General features: G+C 39.7%; 2 protein-coding genes across 3 annotated transcripts; one reads left to right on the top strand and one right to left on the bottom strand.

Annotated features, from left to right (window-relative positions):
* Positions 1-7218, bottom strand: pkmb (pyruvate kinase M1/2b). Of its 2 annotated transcripts, none has more exons than XM_069163001.1 (11): positions 7144-7218; positions 5712-5890; positions 5485-5576; positions 4055-4186; positions 3759-3945; positions 3389-3659; positions 3155-3305; positions 2916-3068; positions 1720-1886; positions 767-948; positions 1-608 (listed from the first exon to the last, which is right to left on the bottom strand). In XM_069163001.1, the coding sequence occupies exons 2-11, from the start codon at positions 5860-5862 to the stop codon at positions 502-504; spliced, it is 1593 nt and encodes a 530-aa protein (XP_069019102.1). In that variant the 5' UTR covers positions 5863-5890; positions 7144-7218; the 3' UTR covers positions 1-501. The 2 variants fall into 2 exon arrangements, with proteins under 2 accessions (XP_069019102.1, XP_069019103.1); XM_069163002.1 differs by having other exon boundaries at positions 7148-7203.
* Positions 7219-12625: 5407 nt separating this feature from the next.
* LOC138206212 (protein mono-ADP-ribosyltransferase PARP6-like) lies at positions 12626-18629 on the top strand. Its single transcript, XM_069162779.1, has 21 exons — positions 12626-12661; positions 13160-13254; positions 13355-13415; positions 14632-14722; positions 14804-14870; positions 15022-15171; positions 15258-15402; positions 15556-15713; positions 16124-16238; positions 16357-16449; positions 16532-16657; positions 16760-16825; positions 16972-17039; positions 17165-17213; positions 17363-17475; positions 17581-17653; positions 17828-17897; positions 18004-18083; positions 18170-18233; positions 18325-18409; positions 18533-18629. Exons 1-21 carry the CDS (start codon positions 12635-12637, stop codon positions 18627-18629), a joined length of 1893 nt encoding a protein of 630 aa, XP_069018880.1. The 5' UTR covers positions 12626-12634.
* Positions 18630-20185: the final 1556 nt, after the last annotated feature.

The raw sequence follows: 20185 nt of genomic DNA, 5'->3' as shown, positions 1-20185 counted from the left end.
TTGATTTAATAGCTTCTTTTAATGGATGGAAAACCTGTCATGCCATCTCACTTCCCACTGACACACTGTACCAGCTGTCAGCTCAACATAAAACACAGGAGAGGACAACAACAGTATATATTTATGTTTATTCCTGGAAAATTACTAAAACCCAAAGAAATGACAAAACACGTACCTTAAATTTAGTCTACAGTGTGTGTAGAGGAACACAGATCTCCACTTTGTTGACCATGTAGAGTCAGGCAGGCACAGGACAGAGGAGAGGCCACTGAAATGTTTTTAATCAAGCTTAGTCTCCGGCAGTTGGATTTAGACAATAAACTGGACATAATGGTGACGGGAATCATGGAGTGACTGTCTGTGGATGAGATCATCAAAAGTCTTTTAAAATTGTGGGCTGGTTGAAACTTTGTTATGAAAACCGTCAGCAAGTCCATTACGGAGGGAAGGTGGTTACAGAGGAGGGGAGGGAGAATCGTTACCGACGTCCTTCAGTGAAGTTCAAGGCACCAGCACAACCCTCATGGTGTTGGTGTAACCGGAGCCTGGACGCCAGCCGGTTACAACAAGGGCCACATCTCCAGACTTGAAAAATTTGCGGTGCTTGCCTATGAATAGTGAAAAGAGAGGCGTTATCAAAAAATAAATAAAAGGATCAAATTGATTGAAGATGAAGTCTTTTAACTCCTGGCACAAAAAAAAAAATCTCTTTCTCCTTGAGCCACTTGATTGAACTGTCAAAAATCATTAAAGCATTGCCACTCACCGACTTCAATGGCAAAGTTCACGCGCAGGTCAACGTCCTCAGCCCAGACGTCGTTGGCAGGCTTAGTGTAGAGCACAGGGTAGATACCACGGTACAGGTGAGCCTGGCGAGCAGTCTGGCCACAGCGGGTTACGGCAATGATGGGGGCACGGGGCCTGTACCTCGACAGCATGTGAGCAGACCTGCAGGTAACAAGCAAAAATGATCACAAACTGGGAACAGCGTAATCCAATAATTATTGGCAGTTACAGAACAACATTGTCATTCATTTGGAGCTGTGTGAGTGTGAGGAATGCAAGTTCAATATTCAGTCTCCTTTTAACTCTTTTAGATTCCTCAATTTCTGATTAAAACATTTGGTTCTTTAGCTGCTCCACTATGTTCACTTGCTTGTTACTAACTGTGTCCGTCTGGTGCTAAGTAGGTAGCGTACTGTGAGCATAGCTCTCTGCTGTGGGCAATAACAGCATCGATAAAAGCGCTAAGTAAACCAAAACAATGAGCTGAAAGAGGTCACAAACCTCCGCAGATCTGAGGTGAACTGCAGAGTGGACTGATAATTTACCACAAAGGCCCATTTTCTCAAGTATTCATGTGATCCATTGTTAACAAGGAGATATTAACTGTATCCACTTTACTGAAACAATTGTCATTATCAGCTGACAGTGGCATGTGTTCTGTATCATGTGATGTGAGGTTGAACTTCAAATGGACGGTAATGTACTGGAAGTTAAAATTAACTTGTAAAATGTCAGGGTTCATAACTCAAAAGGTCACAAGTGGAGCACAGATTGTTAGTGCAGTGAAAGTTGGCACACTTCATTCGAGCTGGGGGCGGCCGGAGGGAGAGATGTTATAATGCACCAGTTTCTTTGCTCGCAGTGGGCGTCCTGGAGGATTAGAAGAGTGTTGCAGAGGAGATTTACACAGTGGGCAGGTTCTCGGAGTCTCACCTGCCAGTCTTGGTGAGCACAATGATGGCGCTGGCGCAGCACTTGAAGGAAGCCTCGACGGCACCAATGGCGATGGACTCTGTGGGGTCACGGGTCAGATGAGAGGTGCGACGGAGCTCCTCAAACATCTGCCTGTGGAACATGGCTGCCTCGGCTTCACGGGCAATCTGAACATGTGAAGACAACAGTTACAGGTTACAGTGGTGTCACGCAGTCGCACAGCTAGTTTTAACTGCAGGAGTTCGTTTGTGTTTCAAAGGACAAACGAAAGAAGCAGTTAAGCTTAGTGCGGAGTTCTTCATACCTGAAAGCACACTGAGGCATGAAGCTAAACAACAGCAGCTGCCGTGGTGTCCAGGGACTGTTGCTGTGCACAGTAGGATCTCAGACACATGCTACTGAGCAATATGATCACACAGTTAAAGCACACTGCAGAAGACAAGAGGAGATGTTTGGTAGCAGATGGATAGAGGGAGGAGTGGTGCCACAGGGATACACAAAGCAAATTGAACAAATACGAGATAAGCCGTTAGTAAAAGCAAGCTGATACCAGCAATGTGCTCACAGCAAGGAAGCTACTTTTCTCTTCATTTTACATGATCTGGAAAATGTAACTCGCATCATGAGGCAAACATCATCCTCAACAGAAGCCTTCAAGTTTACTGTTTCAAGTACTTTTTCAGTTTAATATACACGCATGAATATGCATATTCATGTTTGCTTGCCATTCATGACCTTGATAATCACAAAACGGAGGATGCATCATTATAGATCCCGTGATCAGATGACGATAATAAATATTTTAGATTACTGGATACAAGATCCACTTTTATTTTTGCGTATTTTCATGGTCAGTAAATTATGAAATATAAAATAAACTGTTATGACAATTACAAAAGCAAAACATTTCTTACTTGTGCAGGATGTAGCTTCAGAATAAAATATATTTCCACAAAAGATTTTCCGTCATGTGAATTTGGTATCTTTTGTCATTAAAAACAAAACAAAAAAACTGTCAAGACTGGCATGTGCACAGGTGTTAGTAGGTTTTTGCTGCATCAAACACCACAGAAGCGATTCTTGCATCAAACATGCATCAGACAAAACATGCAAAAACACCAGTGTGGTCTTTTAATGTTGCTCCAAAACACATCTGTATTGTTGATACAGCACTCAGGGAGCAGAAGCAGTCTTACCCTGTGCTGTGTGAGCACAGCGTCCAGGGGGTAGTCTCCCTTGGCAGTCTCACCACTCAGCATGATGCAGTCATTGCCATCCAGCACGGCATTGGCAACGTCACTGGCCTCAGCGCGAGTAGGGCGGGGTTTCTTGGTCATGCTCTCCAGCATCTTAATGTGAACGAGACACACTGCATCATTTGATGCCTCCAAAAACCTTACCATTAATCTTTGATCCTACGCTTGGTATCACAGACCTGTGTGGCACAAATGATGGGCTTGCCGATCCTGTTGCACTTGCCGGTCATCATTTTCTGGGCGATGAAGACCTTCTCTGTTGGGATTTCAATTCCCAGGTCTCCACGTGCAACCATGATGCCATCACTAGCCTCTAGGATCTCATCAAATCTAATAGAGCAAAAGAAAAAAAAAATATGTTGGACAAAAATAAAAGACTCAGATTTATCTGTGACAGCTGGAAATCCACCCACCTGCGCACACCCTCGTGGTTCTCCAGCTTGCTGATGATCTTGATGTCCTTGCCCTTCTCGCCCAGCACTTTCCTGACAGCCTGAATGTCAGCAGCCTTACGGATGAAAGAGGCGAAGACCATGTCAACACCCTGCTCCACTCCAAACTGCAGGTCCTGAATGTCCTTCTCAGACAAGGCAGGCAGGTCAACGGCAGCTCCGGGCAGGTTGACACCCTTCTTGCTGCCCAGCAGACCGCCATTCTCAATCTCACACATCAGGTAGTCGTTGCCTTTGGACACGCAAAACGCAGAGAATTAATATAATCATTAGGCACGAAGAAAAAGAGATGGACAAGATGGAAGAAACGGTTGATTGTTTGTGTGCTTACCGATTTCTTTGACCTTGAGGGAAATCAGACCATCATCAACGTAGATGTGGCTTCCGGTCTGCACAACCTTGGGGATGTTTTTGTAGTCCAGCCACAGAACTTTCTCATCACATTTCTCCATGTACTGGTCGTCCAGTGTGATCTTGATGGTTTCACCTTTCTTCAGCTCAACCTCAGCGGTGCCACTCTGAACAGGAGAAAAAGACAGTTGCTACAGAAAACTTCCACACAGTTATTTATTCTCCATAAAAGAACAATGGCCTCATCTCAGCCTCTGGGATTTGGCAAGAACTTACGCCCTTGATAAGTCCGGTCCTGATTTCAGGTCCCTTGGTGTCCAGAGCGATGGCCACTGGTCTGTATTCAGCGGATCCTTGCCCAAAGCTCTCAGCTGCGTCGCGGACATTCTTGATGGTCTCAGCATGGTACTGTGTAATAAACAAATGTTATCACACTGAAAACCTTTCAGTAAATCTTAACATAGCATAAAAGGTGAAAGTAGTAATATTAGTGAATTACACTAGTTTATTTTAATTTACTCAAATAACTCTAGTTTTTACTGAAGTAGACAAAAGATTATCTCTAACTATTTTCAATTCTTCAAATTAAAATGAAGTCAGTACAACAACAGGGGGACAAACTTGGTCACAAAGTCAGAGAACTGGTTACATAACTATATAGACTCATAACTGCGACATATTTTTAGCACAGGACATAAATAGCCAACATAGGCTATCAGGCAATGCATGAATACTTTCCAAATAATTTGTGAGCTATGTTACATATATGCTGCCTGCTATTTACATGCAAGAAAAAAAACAAAAAAACTTAGAAATTAAAACTCTAACGCGAGTACTGACTGATGTCCTCTCTCAATAATGACACCACACTGCGGCTTCGCCACATGCCCGCTGCTCATACTGTTGCTGTGAGGGTGACTACTATTTATGGCTGTACTGACAACTGACACACCAATGAGACAGAGGTCAAGTTTATTTTTCCTTTCTCATAACAAAATCAAATATTCACTTTGTTGTCATTTTCTGGAGTAATGATTATCAACTGCACTAAATCTTTTTCTATCAGTGCCAAGCTACCTCACGCTTTCACATAAAGTCAAAAGCCCCTAAGTTGAGTTACAATAAAAAAAAAAAACACTGCCCATAACATTTTGAGATCTAAATGCTAACTATGGGTGTTCATACTGCAGCTGATGATAGATTTCATGGCTCCTCCACTCAGGTGACAGTGGAAAAGGAAAAGGGGCATGACTTTTAAAGGCAAGAGGTCAGTAGAAGGTCGGCCTAAGAATTGGCTGTGATACAGTTGGCTCACAAGCTACAACACAGACCCGGCACTGAAGGGGCAAGTATAAACTCATAGATCACATTACAGACCGTTACCAAGCCACAAGAGTAATGTCACACAGACCGCTGCAACTGTAAAGGGTAAAACCTCACTGAGCCGCTCGCAGAGGGCAAAAGAACTGCTGCTGCGCTGCTCTATCTGGACTTCAACTGATGCGTGGCATCATTGGAGTCAGTGATAATCAGTGATGTTTAAGCAGGTGCCTTTAATAGCTGCTGGTGAGGCACCTGCTTTGACAAAAATCATTTAGGACTATGGGATTGCATCATGTTAGAAAGTTTAAAGTGAGGCGAAAGCGAATATGCAAATAGGAACTCAAAGGCAGGCACAGAAACTATATTTCCAACCATTCACTCACTTCATGCGTGCCATGAGAGAAGTTCATTCTTGCAATGTTCATCCCAGCCTTGATCATTTCCTTGGACATGTCCACAGATCGGGAGGCAGGTCCTGCAGTGTAGAAGTAAATGAGTGCAGAAAGACATGGGGATGAATGTAACATCTGCAAGGCCAAACCGTGATACATTTAGATCATCTTTGGATTGTAATGAGAGGAGATCAATGGGCCTTGGCCATGTGTCTGACCAATTGTGCAGATGATGCCGGTGTTGCGAGACATGGCAGGTTCAGAGTCGATGTCCAGCAGACACATGTGCTCAATAAATGTGTCCGCCATGGCAGCCTGTAGCTGCTGGGTGTGGATGATGGAAGAGCTGGCATCCTTTGACTTCGACATGACTGGATCTACGTCTGCAGGGAAAGTCCTACAGACAAAGAAACAAGAGAGATGATTGATTAGTGCCTGATAACTCTACCTGTGACATATCTTATAGGTTACAGAGGAAATATTATTTTTGTTCATGGGACAGGAAGTTAGATAAGACGGCAACAATACATCACAAAAAGAGGAAATCAAATTAGACTCTATGTTGAAAGAGAAAATATAAACCTTTTAATTATGTACACTCATAATAAAGATGTGACCTTTCTATGGATTACTTTTAAGTCTTTTACAGTGCAGAGTGTCTGTGTAAGCTGACCGAACAGCCGGCGCAAAAAGCAACAACGACAGTATGACCCTGCCTGACTGCACTCTCCCACATTCCAGCAGGAGTTCATGTGCAACTGAAGAAGAGGAGCTGGCCACTTCTGACAGAGGCTAAAAGTGATTCACACACACACACACACACACACATACACATACACATACACAAGGCTGAAAAACATAATTCATGTGGCCTGAAGTTCAATGCTGGTTGAGAATCCAACCAATGCACATTAAAGGGACACGGCCCAGTAATTGGGATTCAGCCTGCACTTGGTTGGAATCGAGGAATTCAACATGTTTGACAAACGTGTGTTGTTAGTCAGCCCATGGATATATCATGCGTGTTTGCTCGGACTTATGCCTCCAGTATTCACCTAAAATAACAGTCAGCTGAGAGTATTCATGGACATACTTGATAAAAGGAAATCAAACAGTTTTCATTTTGTCTATTGTTTGTTCATCAAGGTCACGCTAAGCCATCTTGGAATCTGTAAAAACTCAGCATTTTAAAAATGAATATATGAAACGGCTACAATGCTAAATTGCTGCAATGCAATAAATTACTCAGAACACAGATTAAAGGGTGACGGGTATAAATTAAAGTGTTATTTACTTTGCGAAGAGAGATAAGTTTCTTAAAACATACAATTAATTGGAAAATGCCTCGTTTTGTCTAAATATCAGCTGTTTAGGACACCTATTTGCCAGATATTTATATGGTATTGTTTATATAAGAAAGTACATCCAAGTAACGCAGTAACGCTGCAGAAGTGCGGAGATGTAGTATTACAAAAGGAAAAGTAGATCAAATATACACAAATAAAAAAGGTAAATTAAAGTTGAGCTCTAATGGGACTTTACTCTTGTCCAGTGTTCACAAAGGAACTGCGTATGAAAAACCAAACAGCAGATACAACATGTCAGAAGACTTTAAATGTCATAAAGTTAAGTCTACTTGCGCCTACTTACCTACTGGGTGAACTTTGCAGGGTCCAAACCGCCACTAGCTGCTGCGGAGCGACAGGTTTTATCCCCGTAACTAGCCGGGACTACTTTCCAGTGGGAGAGACACCCTGTGACACACGATATAGGGCGCGACACTGAGACTTAAACATGAGCCTTCATCAGTTTGGACTTCTTATTCACCTCATTTGGCCTTTTAATGTTTATCTTTGACATACATTGTTATTAATACTGTACCATATTCAACATTCATTAGGAATTTTAGAGAGATCAGCAAAAACATTATTTCCCTTTACTTTCATTGTATATATCATTTTCCACCTTCTTTGTGGAGGTACATTCATATGTTATTTTGAAGCTGACAAGTCATCCCCCCCTTTTTTTTCCTTTATTGAAATATTTATGAGCTCATCAGGGATTAGCGTTCCTGCTGCACAGTGACAGTCTAAATGCATTCATTTGTGATTTTCATGTACTGTAAAGGAGATTGAACAGTATATGAAAGGTGATACCAAACTGAAAACTGCAGTGTGAAGATCATGACAGTTGATGAGTGAAAAGTAACATAAAATGTCTGCAGATATGCAAACCAGGGTCTAATTTAATAGGGGGTTAAAGGGACCCCAGAACCGCAAATAGAGCAAAGGGACCCTGGCAGCATAAAAGACAAAACCTTTAATTGGGGTGGTTCCCTGCTATGTTTCTCATTAAACTTTTCAATCTCACAGATCACAGCTTTGTTTCTGGAAGCTCCACATGTGTTGTTGTAGGATTTGGCCAAGAAATAAAAAATGTAAGTGAAAAAATATATTGCCTTGACTGAAATTATGGATGTCAGTGTGTATGATCACATGACCAGAACAATTTACTTCCTGCTTTCATCTCTGGAAGAGGATGCCTTCCTCAGAAAGTCAATAAAACAACTTTATTAACAGATAGAACTATTATATTTTGTCCATAAATTCTTTAGAGTCTACCACTGATATATTTTAAGAATTATGCTCCTGCATGTAAACAGTATTTTGCTCATAAGAGGTATAAATTTGTTAGCAGCCACTGTTGTGAGAGTCTTAAATGGATGTAAGCAATGTGAAATCAAGAAGGGCATAAAGTTTGTGTGATGGGGAGATCTAAGGACTAAAATCTATATGCTAAGATTGCAAGGAAAAACACAAAGTGACACCCCCAGTCTGAACATACAAGACAACATCCATCTGAGTGTGAATACAATTCTCATTTCTCTTAAGTATGTAAAGCATTTTAATTGCTGTGTATTTTGCTGTTTTTGTAGAAAACTAGTCTGCTAGTGTGCTTGCCAACATTAACTATTGTCATTTTAGGTCGAACACTGATGCAAACTAAATATCAACCTGCTTACAAATTATACAAATACACAAATGCATGCATCACACATGACGCAACTTTACCAAAATAGTGTACGGTAGATAAACTGTAGGTGTCATCTGGTTGTCATTCTGACAGGTTAAGTTATGTTAAACATATACACTTTTAGATGTAGATGACCCATGCTGGGCTCACTGTGTGAGGAACATACCGTACCATAAGATAAAACCAGATCCACCCAACACTGTGTGTTTTGCAGATATGTGCACTCTCCTAAAGGTTATTTACTATAATCAAGATGTGCTGTCTCAGCCCTGCTCAGTAATCCAATCATTTGTATCCACTGGTAGGGGTACCCCCTTTTTTACTTTGTGTGTGTGTGTGTGTGTGTGTGTGTGTGTGTGTGTGTGTGTGTGTGTGTGTGTGTGTGTGTGTGTGTGTGTGTATGTATGTATGTAATTCCCTCTCAGATTCACACTTTTTTTACATTCTTCAATTAGCAGGCTTGAAGCAAGTGGAGCACAGGCTGCAGAGAAGTGAGTCACAGTTTGAAGATGGGTTTAAAAAATAAAATACAATAATGTCTTAATGGTTCTTAGGTCTTCATTAGCTGCCTGTATGCAGTTTTGTAATTGTGTTGATTAGGCATCAAATGTATAAACCACCTGAGCTTGGATATAACATTGTAAAACGTAACGCAGCAGGTTTTGATATTATTGCAGTAAGTAATTTATCTAACTTGTATTTGTTTGGCTACATTTAAAGGGATTTATATGTGTGTTAAGGCCAGCTGTCATTTAAAATAGTCAGCATGAAAAAAAAGGAAGTGTGCTGTAAATGCACACTATTCTCCCAAAGTGCATTGCACAAAGGAAAGGAAGAGCCGCTCACAGCTGCAAAGCGAGCAAATAAATTGAGAAAGGTGAAAATAAAAGAATTTTTTTTTTTTAATCACTCCAGAATTCAGCACATATATCTACAGACAAAATGTGTACAATACAGTGACATGTCAAAGTTCGAGTTAGATTTTTGCACACTAACTGCAAAAACAGTCTCCTCATATTATGTAAAGTATGGATCTGGGACACAAGGCCTTTCTATGGGTCTCTCTCTCTCTCTCTCTCTCTCTCTCTCTCTCTCAACAACTCAACAGCAGCTCTCTCTTGTGGATGACCGGCTGAATTGTCTCAAGCGTTTTTTTCCCCACAGGTCAGCTGGACAGAGTCAACCTGATATATACAAATATATATATATATATATATGTGTGTATATAAGAATGGTGTGAAACCTATTTAAATTTTTTGTTTAAAAAGGAAAAAACAAGAAGAAAACAAAAGACATTTTAAAAGTAAAATACCCTATTCAATTGAATGATTTTTAAAATAGATTTAGATGTTCTAAGAGTCACTTTCTTATCACAGGTATTTTACTATTCTCACATTGTCTGTCGGTCTCATTGTCATGAACGCAATGTCTCAGGAATGTTTTGTACATCAGTACATTTGCAACAAACGTTCACTTGTACTCAGATTAACTGATCAAATTTTAGTGGTCAAAGGTCAAAGGTTAATATGACCTCACAAAGCATGTTTGTGGCCACAACTCAAGATGTCATAAACTAATTCCAACAAAATGTCACATAAATGACTAATACAATAAAAATGACATCATCATATTTTACAACAAAGGTTTTTTGGAAGGTAATTTGAAAGTTGTATGCCAATTGTAGATTTTTGTATTATTTGTTGAGGGTTTTATGTATATATAAGAAAACGCCACCACAGTGGTGCAATGGTTAGCATTGTCGCCTCGCAGCGATAAGGTTAGCGATTCGAATCCTGGCCTGGGCCTTTCTGTGTGGAGTTTGTATGTTCTGCCTGTGCCTGCATGGGTTCTCTCTCTACCCTGGGTACTCTGGCTTCCTCCCACCATCCAAAAACCCTGACCCTGTTCAGAATAAAGTGGGTATAGATAATGGATGGATATGGGGAAAAAGCTCTCTGAAAAGTTGTGGTGGTGATGATGCACATCATATATCTGCAGTGTCCCTGATTCAGACATACCTTGTGTCATACACACATTTTTCTCTCTCACCACCTGATTTGTTAATACAAACTCAAAAAGGAAATATCTAGAACAAGAGAGAGAGAATTAATAGACCAATTTATGTATTTCAATGTATTTCCTGATGAAGTTTTGATGTTAAATTATTGGTCTCTACAACAGATGCAATAGATATTGAATAGTGGTTGCTGTGGGAATCTGATCTTCACGGTGAACCTGTTCATTTATCTTGCCTAAAATTTAAAAAAAATGAGATGGCAACACAAAAACTGCACAGTGTAGTACAACATAAACCGATAACCCTCCAGGAAATAATATATTTGTGAAGCTTGAGATGTTCTGCAGATGCTGTTTGAGAATATTGACTTAGCTGAGCAGGAATGTCACTCACGCTGTCTGTGACTGCTTTTTATTCTTAGTTGTGTACAGACAGCCTTGAAAATGGCCTTATACTGTGTAATATAAAGAAAAAGGAGTCGTGATATTGTGCCCACCCCCCTATAGATATACAAACACCCACTTATCTCTAAGTGGATTACCTTAAGAAAAGCCCTTGTTGAGAGACCTGCACAAATGACTGCAGCCCTAGAGGTGTCGAATCTGTCCAGACTGCAGAGCAGCAGGTGACTGCTAACAAGGGTAACTACCAATTAAGGTCAGGCTGCAACAGAGAAAACAAACAGGAAGACCAATAAAAGCCAAACATCACCCACATCGCTGTCCTGCCACGAAGGGTCTTTGTTCTCATCAGAGTCTTTAAAGCGGATTCATGAGCCTGATATTTCAAGAGTCTGAAGGAGAGTATGAATCATAGAGTTGTGTTGCTTTTTCTTTAAACTCTCCTCTTTCATGAAGGACAAGATGATAAAGGAGGAGCATTGCAATAGATGGCACTTGTGTCACACAAATAGGACAGAGATACTTAATGTTACTTTCAGGTTTTGTCCTCAGCCTCTTCTCTCTCTGGACCAGGTTCAGCTGCTCATGCTGCCAGTATCTGCAGCCAGTCATGTGACCCAGAAGTCAGGCTAAACATGTGTGACTTCCTGCTGTTCAAAACAGAGGGGGAGGACGACCAAACTCAGACAGCTAGCAGAGCCATCTAACAGGACTATTCTTTTGTTCTGCTGGTGTCAAGGTCACATATGTGGAGATTCTTGTGATTTTTGTGATTACATTATTTCTTTTTTTCTATGTTGCCTTGAAACGTGGAGTAACTCTGTGACAAGGTAAGAACACATTTTTGTGCCTGGCATATTAATATTACCAGACACATGCTCTGATCTTGTGAGGCATTTTAATATTTAAAATTATTTACTTTTCCATTGTTTACATATGGGAAAAAACAGAGGCAAACAACAGTAATCATGATAGTAAAAATATAGTCTAAATTGTAAAGTAAATGACAGCAATCTGTTTATATTGCAGAGGTAGCTGAACTAATTAAGTTGCATATGTTTTCCCAGCATTGTGTTTGAATCTTTCAGTCACAGTGGAGTAAACACTTTGTCTGTTGTTGCTGAAGAAAAGCCCAAAAACTGAACACATGGTGAGTCTGTAAGCTCCAAATATACATCTCTATTTCTATGTAAAGCCCTTAATATCAGAGAGTTTGGATATCTCTGAAAAGGACCGTTTGTTTTTACAGCAGCAAATTGTTCTGCCTTGTACTCTGGGTAATTCTGATGGAAATTTTTCACTATTTTTTGTCTTTTTACAGACCAAACACGTCATGAAGAACAGAATGAATTATTTATTTATAATGACAGCAATCATTAGTTAAAACCCTATCTTGTTTTGCAACCACCAGCATGCCAAGGAGGTTATATTATAATATATACTGTGTGTATTAAATATCCTGTTTTGAAATGTTTATTCTCTATTGTACATTTACTATTATATCCCTGCAAATGTGTTGACATCGGTGAAAGTCTCAGCAGCATTGTTAGCTGACTTTGTTTGGGTGGACAGAAGGAAAAAATTAACTGTGTATCTAAAATGATCTTTCGATTGACAGCTTTTCCCATTAACTCGACAGGACACTGTGTGCCAGCAGTGGACAGAGAGTCCCAGTGATGAGGACAGCGACATGGACGACATCCTGTTTGGAGTACAAGTAAACATCAATTACATTGTCTTTCTTTTGAGACTTTTTTAATAACATTTTCACATAGTAAACACTACTACAGCAATAAGCACAGATTACAGTTCATGTTCATAAATGTCTTCTGAATATGTTTAATTCAATTAACTTTATATAATTATAACTGTGTTACAGCAATTTATTATGCTTCACAGGAGATTTTATACAAATAGAGTTGATAAATTAATTGATAAGCACTTAAGAAAGGCCGTGTTTATGTTTACAGCAGATCATGTCATAGTAGGGTGTTATGCATCCATTAATTGTTTGTATACTGCTTATAAATGCTAAACAGAGGTTGATAAACTAAAATGTTACCTGTATTCTATATCTTTCAACCTTCTTGTCATGATAGGAAAAAAAAAAACAATCCTTAGCTGTAGAAATGTGTGACTTGTTTAATCCTTCAGCCCCCTGTCGTGCTGAGCTGTTTAGGCCGTGAGGTAAGTGTCTTAGTGTTTGTCTTGGCAGGAGGGTTGTGCCACTGACCTGTATCACCACCCCCAGCTGGATGCAGACATCGAGGCAGTGAGGACTTTGTATTCAGACTCTGCAGTCTCTGTCTGGTGATTGTCTGAACATCTTTTCTCATTCACAGCCTTGAAATGAAGCGATCTCCGCTTCTTTTCTGCGTTTTCTAATTTCCCCTTCCTTTTCTTCTATCAGGGACTATGGGGCGATTGATGATGTGGATGTTGACTTGAACATTAATGCCAACTTTCTGGATGTAAGTTCAAATTTACTCACAAATGATTTGGGTTGTGGTCAACTTGTAATGGGCTTTTATTATGGTGGTATTAGTGTAATTTTTTCTTTTTTTTTTTAAAACTATATTGAACAATTTGGTTTATTTAAATAATCAATTGTACATCTTTTTAGAATATAACAATATCTAGTGGATCCAAACTATCATATAGTACAACTAATATTTAGTTGCATATCTCTTAGCATTCTTTGACAGCAGTTATTGGCAGGCTTGATTTATCTTGAATGGACACATCTTCTCAGGGCAGTCCACTTAATTTATTTAAACCTGAGGTCTCAACAACAACAACAACAACAAAAGTTTAACTTTGGCTTGATTTTGACATCGCACACCCTTTTATAAAGTGTATTTATGGGTTGATGTCCTGCTGGAACACATGGTTGCATCTGAGATTTAACTTTCTGGCTGATAGTTTTATGATGTCCTGAGGTAATCCTCTCTCTTTGAGGTGAGACTAGCATCGCCAGGCTTGACAGTACGTACAGTGTTCTTTGTAATTGAAAGCCTCACCTTTCCTCCTACAAACATACTTCTTGTTATTGTGGCCGAGTGAGTTCATCATGTGCAGTCAAGCCTGCCCTATTAATACAGGCACAGAAAAGTTACCTGCTGCAGTAAATCCTACTCAGCTGAGAGGACGTTAAAGGGCAATCTCATAAAGTTAAGACATTTTCATTGTTCCCAAGATGTATAATATGCAATACAGATTTTATGCCTTTGTGCTGGAGCCAAGATTAGGTTTGGGTCATCAGAGATCAAAGGTCAAGATCACTCTGTCTTTGTGTCCGTCTGTGCTGTCAGGTTGAAGATGTGTGTGAATAATCCATGTTTTTTTAATTTTATTTATTACTGTCATGGTGAGAACTTTGTGTTCAATTAGAGTCAGCTTTATTGATCAAGCATGAGGATTTTTCTTCATTTACTTGAATCTGAACAGACATGGATGTAAACTTCAACTTGACTGGTTGGCAGAGTCATACAAATAAGAGGCTGTAATTCTCAATAATTCAATAAATGTGTTGGGGCACAAACAGACACAAAATTTTGAAAAGAAACCATACCTTTTTTTTGTTGACAAGTACAGTGTCTCAGACAAGTGGGTAAACCTCTGACCACAACCAACACATTTGCTGTCATGGCATCTGTTGAAAATGATGACAGTGTTTTGTGTCCACAGGAGGAAGCAGCCAAAGCCTGGAGGGTTGATCCATCGGAGCCCATCGTTATCCGCCTGCACTTTTCTGTGTCTCAGTATCTGGACGGACCTGGTGAGCACCAACACAACTTCTGCAAAAAGATTTCACCGTGAATAAATGTGACACCTGATAAAGTGATTTTTCTCATCACAGCACCTTCAGTTGAGGTCTTTCAGCAATCTAATACTGATCATTTCAGTCTAGGGAAACAACTGCAGAAGTGAGTGCTCATACTTTACTTGAACTTTTATGGGCCTAATAATTACTTTGCTCATTGCATGCTTTGATAAGATCCATCCACATTGTTTCACATGATTCATGGTCCATCTCCTGATTATAAACAGACAAAACTATTTATTTCTGTTCCCCAGTATTCTCACAGTCTTCATATCTCAAGAGTGGAGGCACCTGACAAATGACAACATCGTGGTCCGACAGAAGAGCCAACGCAAATGGTTCAGGCCAAGTGGAACCATCAAGAAATTTCGTGCGAGATTTAGCATCTGGCTGCCACTATCAAAGTATGAGGGAATTTGATATCACCGCTGTTTTACTGATGGCTCAATCTGCTCTTGGATGTGTCTATTCACTTCTTACTTACTGCGAGCAGGTCCGATGGCTACCAGGAACCGGCTGTGAAGGACAGGATCATTTTACCTGCAATGAAACTGAATCGTTTCACAAATCAGACAACTTCCTACGCCATCAAGAATCCAACCGGAGAGCTTTTCACGTACACGCCTAGTGGAAAGGTGAGGACCCCCTCTAATTTAAATGAAGGATATTCTTCTAAATAAAAAAAAATTTGTAGCTATTTTATGACTGCTGCTATGTTTGCAAAAATCGCTTTTTTAGGTCTGAAAGTGTTTAATAGTAATAGAGTGTGTGTATCTGTTCTTCCACAGAGGGTGATGGTCTCAGCGGTCAAATCCTCAGCACAACTTAGCACCAAACAGCTGATAGAGCTGCTCTTCACCTCCCAGGCCATCGGCCACTGTAAGACCACGCCAACTCTGCATCACGGCTTCTTGGTTCAGGTAAAGCCCTATCCTGATATGATAGTGTGGTAATCCAAAATGTTTTTATGCCTCTGCACTGGTGACGGCTGTGGAAGGAGGCATCATGTCCGTACATATGTAGGTCCACTCCGGGCTTATGGATGCAATATTTTAGGAACGCCTTGAGCGAATTTCTTCAAATTTAGCACAAACATTCACTTGGTCCCAATGATGACCTGATCAGGTTTGGGGATCAAAGGTCACAATCACTGTGACCTTACACCTTCCCTATTGTTTTGAATGTGAATGAGAATTTCTTCATATTTAGCATAATTGTTCACATGGACTCAAGAAACAAACCAAACATAATTTTCTTTACAAAATGCTGTTAGATGGTTTATGTCAAGCAAATTTAAATTTAACATTTTAATTTCATCAGACTGTGAGCCAGAATGTAAACAGTTTTCATAATTAGTTTTTCATTGTGTACACAGGTGATGAAGTACGCTGAGCAGAGAATCCCAACACTGAATGAATACTGTGTCGTTTGTGATGAGCGACATGTGTTTCAAAATGGCCTTATGCTTAAGGTACGAGCTCTTACAAATAAATTAGTTGGATAGTTTAGGGGTTGATCAACGGATTTAAAACAAAAAAATGCAGATGTCTGTTAATGCATTGTCAACATTCTGCTTTGTGTGTTCTTAGCCCGCAGCTTGCACCAGGGAGCTGTGTGTGTTTTCCTTTTACATGCTGGGAGTTATGTCTGGAGCTACAGAAGAGGTGGCCACCGGTGCAGAGGTTGGTAACACTTTCACATACTGTATAGTATGAGTGATCAGAGTGTAAGAGTTCGGTATCCCAGTAATCTCTGCTCTTGCAGGTGGTTGACCTGTTGGTTGCCATGTGCAGAGCAGCCCTTCAGTCTTCACGCAAGAGCATCATATTTGAACCGTACCCTTCTGTTGTTGATCCGTGCAATCCCAAAACTCTGGCCTTTAGTCCGAAGGTATCAGCTGAACCAAAGTAATTACTGACCTTATTTGTAATGGATTATTCAGTATGTAATTTTGTTAAACTGAAGCAATCATACATTATTTTGTGGTGACAGAGGAAGAGCTACAGCAGGCTGCAGAAAGCTCTGGACAATGTCTTGTTGATCAGGAGGATGGCACAGGTAACTCATCTCAATATACTGTGAACCCTTCACTCTCAATCCCGTTTCCAAGATTCACATCTGATTCTTCTCCGTGAGAAAAACCTCAAATCTGGTGAATGGTTCCCTGACAGTTGCATTAATTAATTGTATTTCGTTGTATCCAGGGTCCATATTCTGAGATAAAGAAGCAGATGGACAAGATAGACCCTCTCGCTCATCCCTTGCTACAGTGGTGAGAGACACAATCTAATCTATCATTTGACTTATATTTTTGTTCTGTCTTATAAATGTCAAATATCATTAAAATCCAAGTGTGTTTAGACTTATATCCAGGTGTGTGTTTGTATTTAACAACAGGATTTTAGCGAGCAACAGATCATACATTGTCAAGCTTCCACTGAACAAGGTATGCTAGCAGTTAATCATTTATTAACACTGTAGTTTCGAGTTTTAAAGCAGCTGTAGTTAATAATTAGCATTCAGTTATTACATTCCATACCGAGTTTTATTGAATTCAATCTCCCATTTAATCTTGTATCACTTGGTGCACAATAGCGACTGAAGTTTATGCACACGCCACATCAGTTCCTGTTGATCAGCAGCCCTCCATCCAAAGAGGCTCGCTTTCAAACTGCTAGGAAACTTTATGGCAGCACCTTTGCTTTCCAGTGAGTAAAACCACGGCTAGATTTTTTTATGAAACGTTTCTATTAATACTTAGATATAACTTCATCCCTGCTTCATGCGAAGACCTTTTTTTTCACTACTTTCAGTGGTTCCCACATTGAAAACTGGCACTCCATTTTGAGAAACGGGTTGGTCAACGCCTCGTACACTAAATTACAGGTAGAATATGAGAATACCAAAGCCTTCCCAAATGTTTACTTTCTTTGATCTCCTTGATGTAAGCCTATAGTTTTTAAAGTAGGAATTTCAATGAAAAACAACAAATGTTATGTGTACATTTAGACCACTGACATCTATTTTGAGACATTTTTTTTATGCACTTTTCTATTCAAGCTTCACGGAGCTGCATATGGAAAAGGCATCTATTTGAGTCCTATTTCGAGTATATCTTTTGGATATTCTGGTAAGAACAAACACTTTATCATCATTTCTGATCATCTGTGTAAAACTACATAATCCCCAGTGTTTATCTAGAATATCTTTAAAACATGTTCTTTCTCTTTGTTCAGAGATGGGTAAAGGTCAACACCAAATATCAACCAAAGAAGAACTTTTACAGAAATACAACCGCATAAACAAAATCAAACAGGTCAGATTATCATTTGTAGATGCAGTCTGCACAAAAAGATCCGCTCTATTTTTTGTATCTCACTCTGTATTCTCTGCTTTTTTCAGGAACAGCTGGGGGACTCCAGGTTTCTGCAAAGCAGTAACCTAAACTGCATTGCACTCTGTGAAGGTAAATTAGGGGTAGTCTCACCGAGAGGCTCGATTTAAAAGATGTGATTTTGTGATATCAATGTCTAACAGGTGTCTGTACGTCTTAACAGTGATAACTTCAAAAGACCTTCAAAAACACGGGAACATTTGGGTGTGTCCAGTGTCTGACCATGTCTGCACACGTTTCCTCTTTGTGTGAGTAAAGCAGAACGCAGCAGACAAAGGCACTGCTGAAACATCTTTCTGCTTCTCAGAGCAGTCAGAAATTTTCAGACTATCTTTCAGTTTCCTACAACCGTCTGCTTTTGTCTTTCACAGGTATGAAAATGGTCAGGTGGGAGATGTTCACATCAACACTCAGCAAGCCAGAATCCAGAGGGAAATTTTACAAGTAATTGCTTCAAATCCATGCTGAGAAAACCAATATACACACACACATACCCATGGTCTTCTTCTACTATTTCATATATAAAAAAAAATGGACTGACTGAGAATAGGTTGTTGTTCTTGGTGGTGAAAAATATTAAGTTAGACTTTTACTGGTTTGAAAAATGAAACAAGGAGCTGCTGGACATTAAACGTATCAGGTTTAGCGTGAATAAAAAAACAGCAACTTGAAGGAAAGAAACCACAAAACCTGAACTGAGCTTCTTTCTATCATCAGTATCACAACACTGTTTTGCTGTGTCATCTGAAAGCTTTTGTGCCTTATGTTCTATTTTACACTTTACTGTGAGCATGTGTTTTTGTAAATATGTCATAACCATACATTTCTGAATAAAATTTTATAATATTTACAAATTTTGTTCAATTGATTTCAGTGTTTTTGTTTTACCTATTAATGCAGTTTTTCAACAACTCAAAGATCTATTTGTTTCGTCCTTTGTGTAATGTGTGTGTTACACCACCAGATGATGGTGTAACCAATAACTACTCTAAGGGGCTTTCTCATTACTTACAAAAGGGCAAATAAAACCATAATCTTTATGACAATCAGGAAATAAATGTCTGGAAATTGAAACTACTAAATAATCAAGTTTTATAATATTGTGAGTGCAGTATATTCACTGATGGACAGTTAATTGACATTCATGGACAGTGGATAATCCTCAAGGCAACTAATTGTAATTTACTCTGACCTAACACCACTGGGAACCACATGTTTTTGCTCATTGTCTGAGTCAGTGAACAAGATGGGGTGCATACGATCCTGTGAGGCAGAAACGCACCATTATAACAGTGTACTGGTTCCACATGAGCCCCGCAGCTGCCTCCTGACCTCCTCTCTCAGATCGGCTTCTCTGAAGTGAGCAACTACAAAAACATCTCTGTTGCCATCTGGATACAGATTTGTTTCACAAGTTCTATTTTCATGTGGGTTTAGAAAAAAAAGTGGCAGCTCCAAGGTATGATTGTCCTCATATATGTCATTTATTAAAAGGAGGCACAACCTGTACAGCAAGCATTTTCTGGGTCAGCCCAGCAGGCTGGACCGAAGGGAGAACTGTGAAGTAGCTGCAATAGCCCAGAGAAAGACATTTCTCTCGGATCATATGGCTCTCTGATGATAGTGCAAAGGGAAAGCAGCCTTGAAAACCATGATCTTACACATGTTACAATATTGGTAATATTTCTCTTTATCTTTAATCTGGTGAGATTGTAGTTTGGTGCTGTATCTGAAAAAAAACCCACATTAACAATGTAAATAAAATGGGACAACTAAGTCCTATTCAGTTAAAAAAAAAAGAAGAAGAAATGTTTCAAATACGTGCCTTGTTAAATCTCATTAAGTAGTGTTTATTAAAGCAACCGCAGACAAATAACATCTCTTAGCCCTTAAGCCTTGAACAAAAATCCCAACTAGCTCCAATCTGACAGACATTATTAAATGAGGCAAAATGTTGCATGTGCCTTTAAGAGCACTTTGTCTCACTCTACATGTCTCTCTCTGAGCCTCATATGTGTTTGTTG

Source organism: Embiotoca jacksoni, unplaced genomic scaffold, assembly GCF_022577435.1.
Source record: "Embiotoca jacksoni isolate LCO1_2020_lvr unplaced genomic scaffold, fEmbJac1.0.p SCAF_3, whole genome shotgun sequence".
NCBI classification, from domain to species: Eukaryota; Metazoa; Chordata; class Actinopteri; family Embiotocidae; genus Embiotoca; species Embiotoca jacksoni.
Note: the sequence above shows the minus strand (reverse complement) of the source record. Positions and strands in the feature narration are given on the sequence as shown.

Excerpts from the sequence above, each read along its gene's own strand:
- pkmb (XM_069163001.1), bottom strand. The coding sequence starts at position 5,862 with ATGTCGAAGTCAAAGGATGCCAGCTCTTCCATCATCCACACCCAGCAG. Across the intron at positions 3,660-3,758 it reads CCTCAAGGTCAAAGAAATCG|GCAACGACTACCTGATGTGT; the intron begins GTAAGCACACAA and ends GCGTGTCCAAAG. Across the intron at positions 1,887-2,915 it reads CTGTGCTCACACAGCACAGG|ATTGCCCGTGAAGCCGAGGC; the intron begins GTAAGACTGCTT and ends TCACATGTTCAG.
- LOC138206212 (XM_069162779.1), top strand. The coding sequence starts at position 12,635 with ATGGACGACATCCTGTTTGGAGTACAA. Across the intron at positions 16,658-16,759 it reads CTCTGGCCTTTAGTCCGAAG|AGGAAGAGCTACAGCAGGCT; the intron begins GTATCAGCTGAA and ends TTGTGGTGACAG. Across the intron at positions 17,476-17,580 it reads GGCAGCACCTTTGCTTTCCA|TGGTTCCCACATTGAAAACT; the intron begins GTGAGTAAAACC and ends CACTACTTTCAG.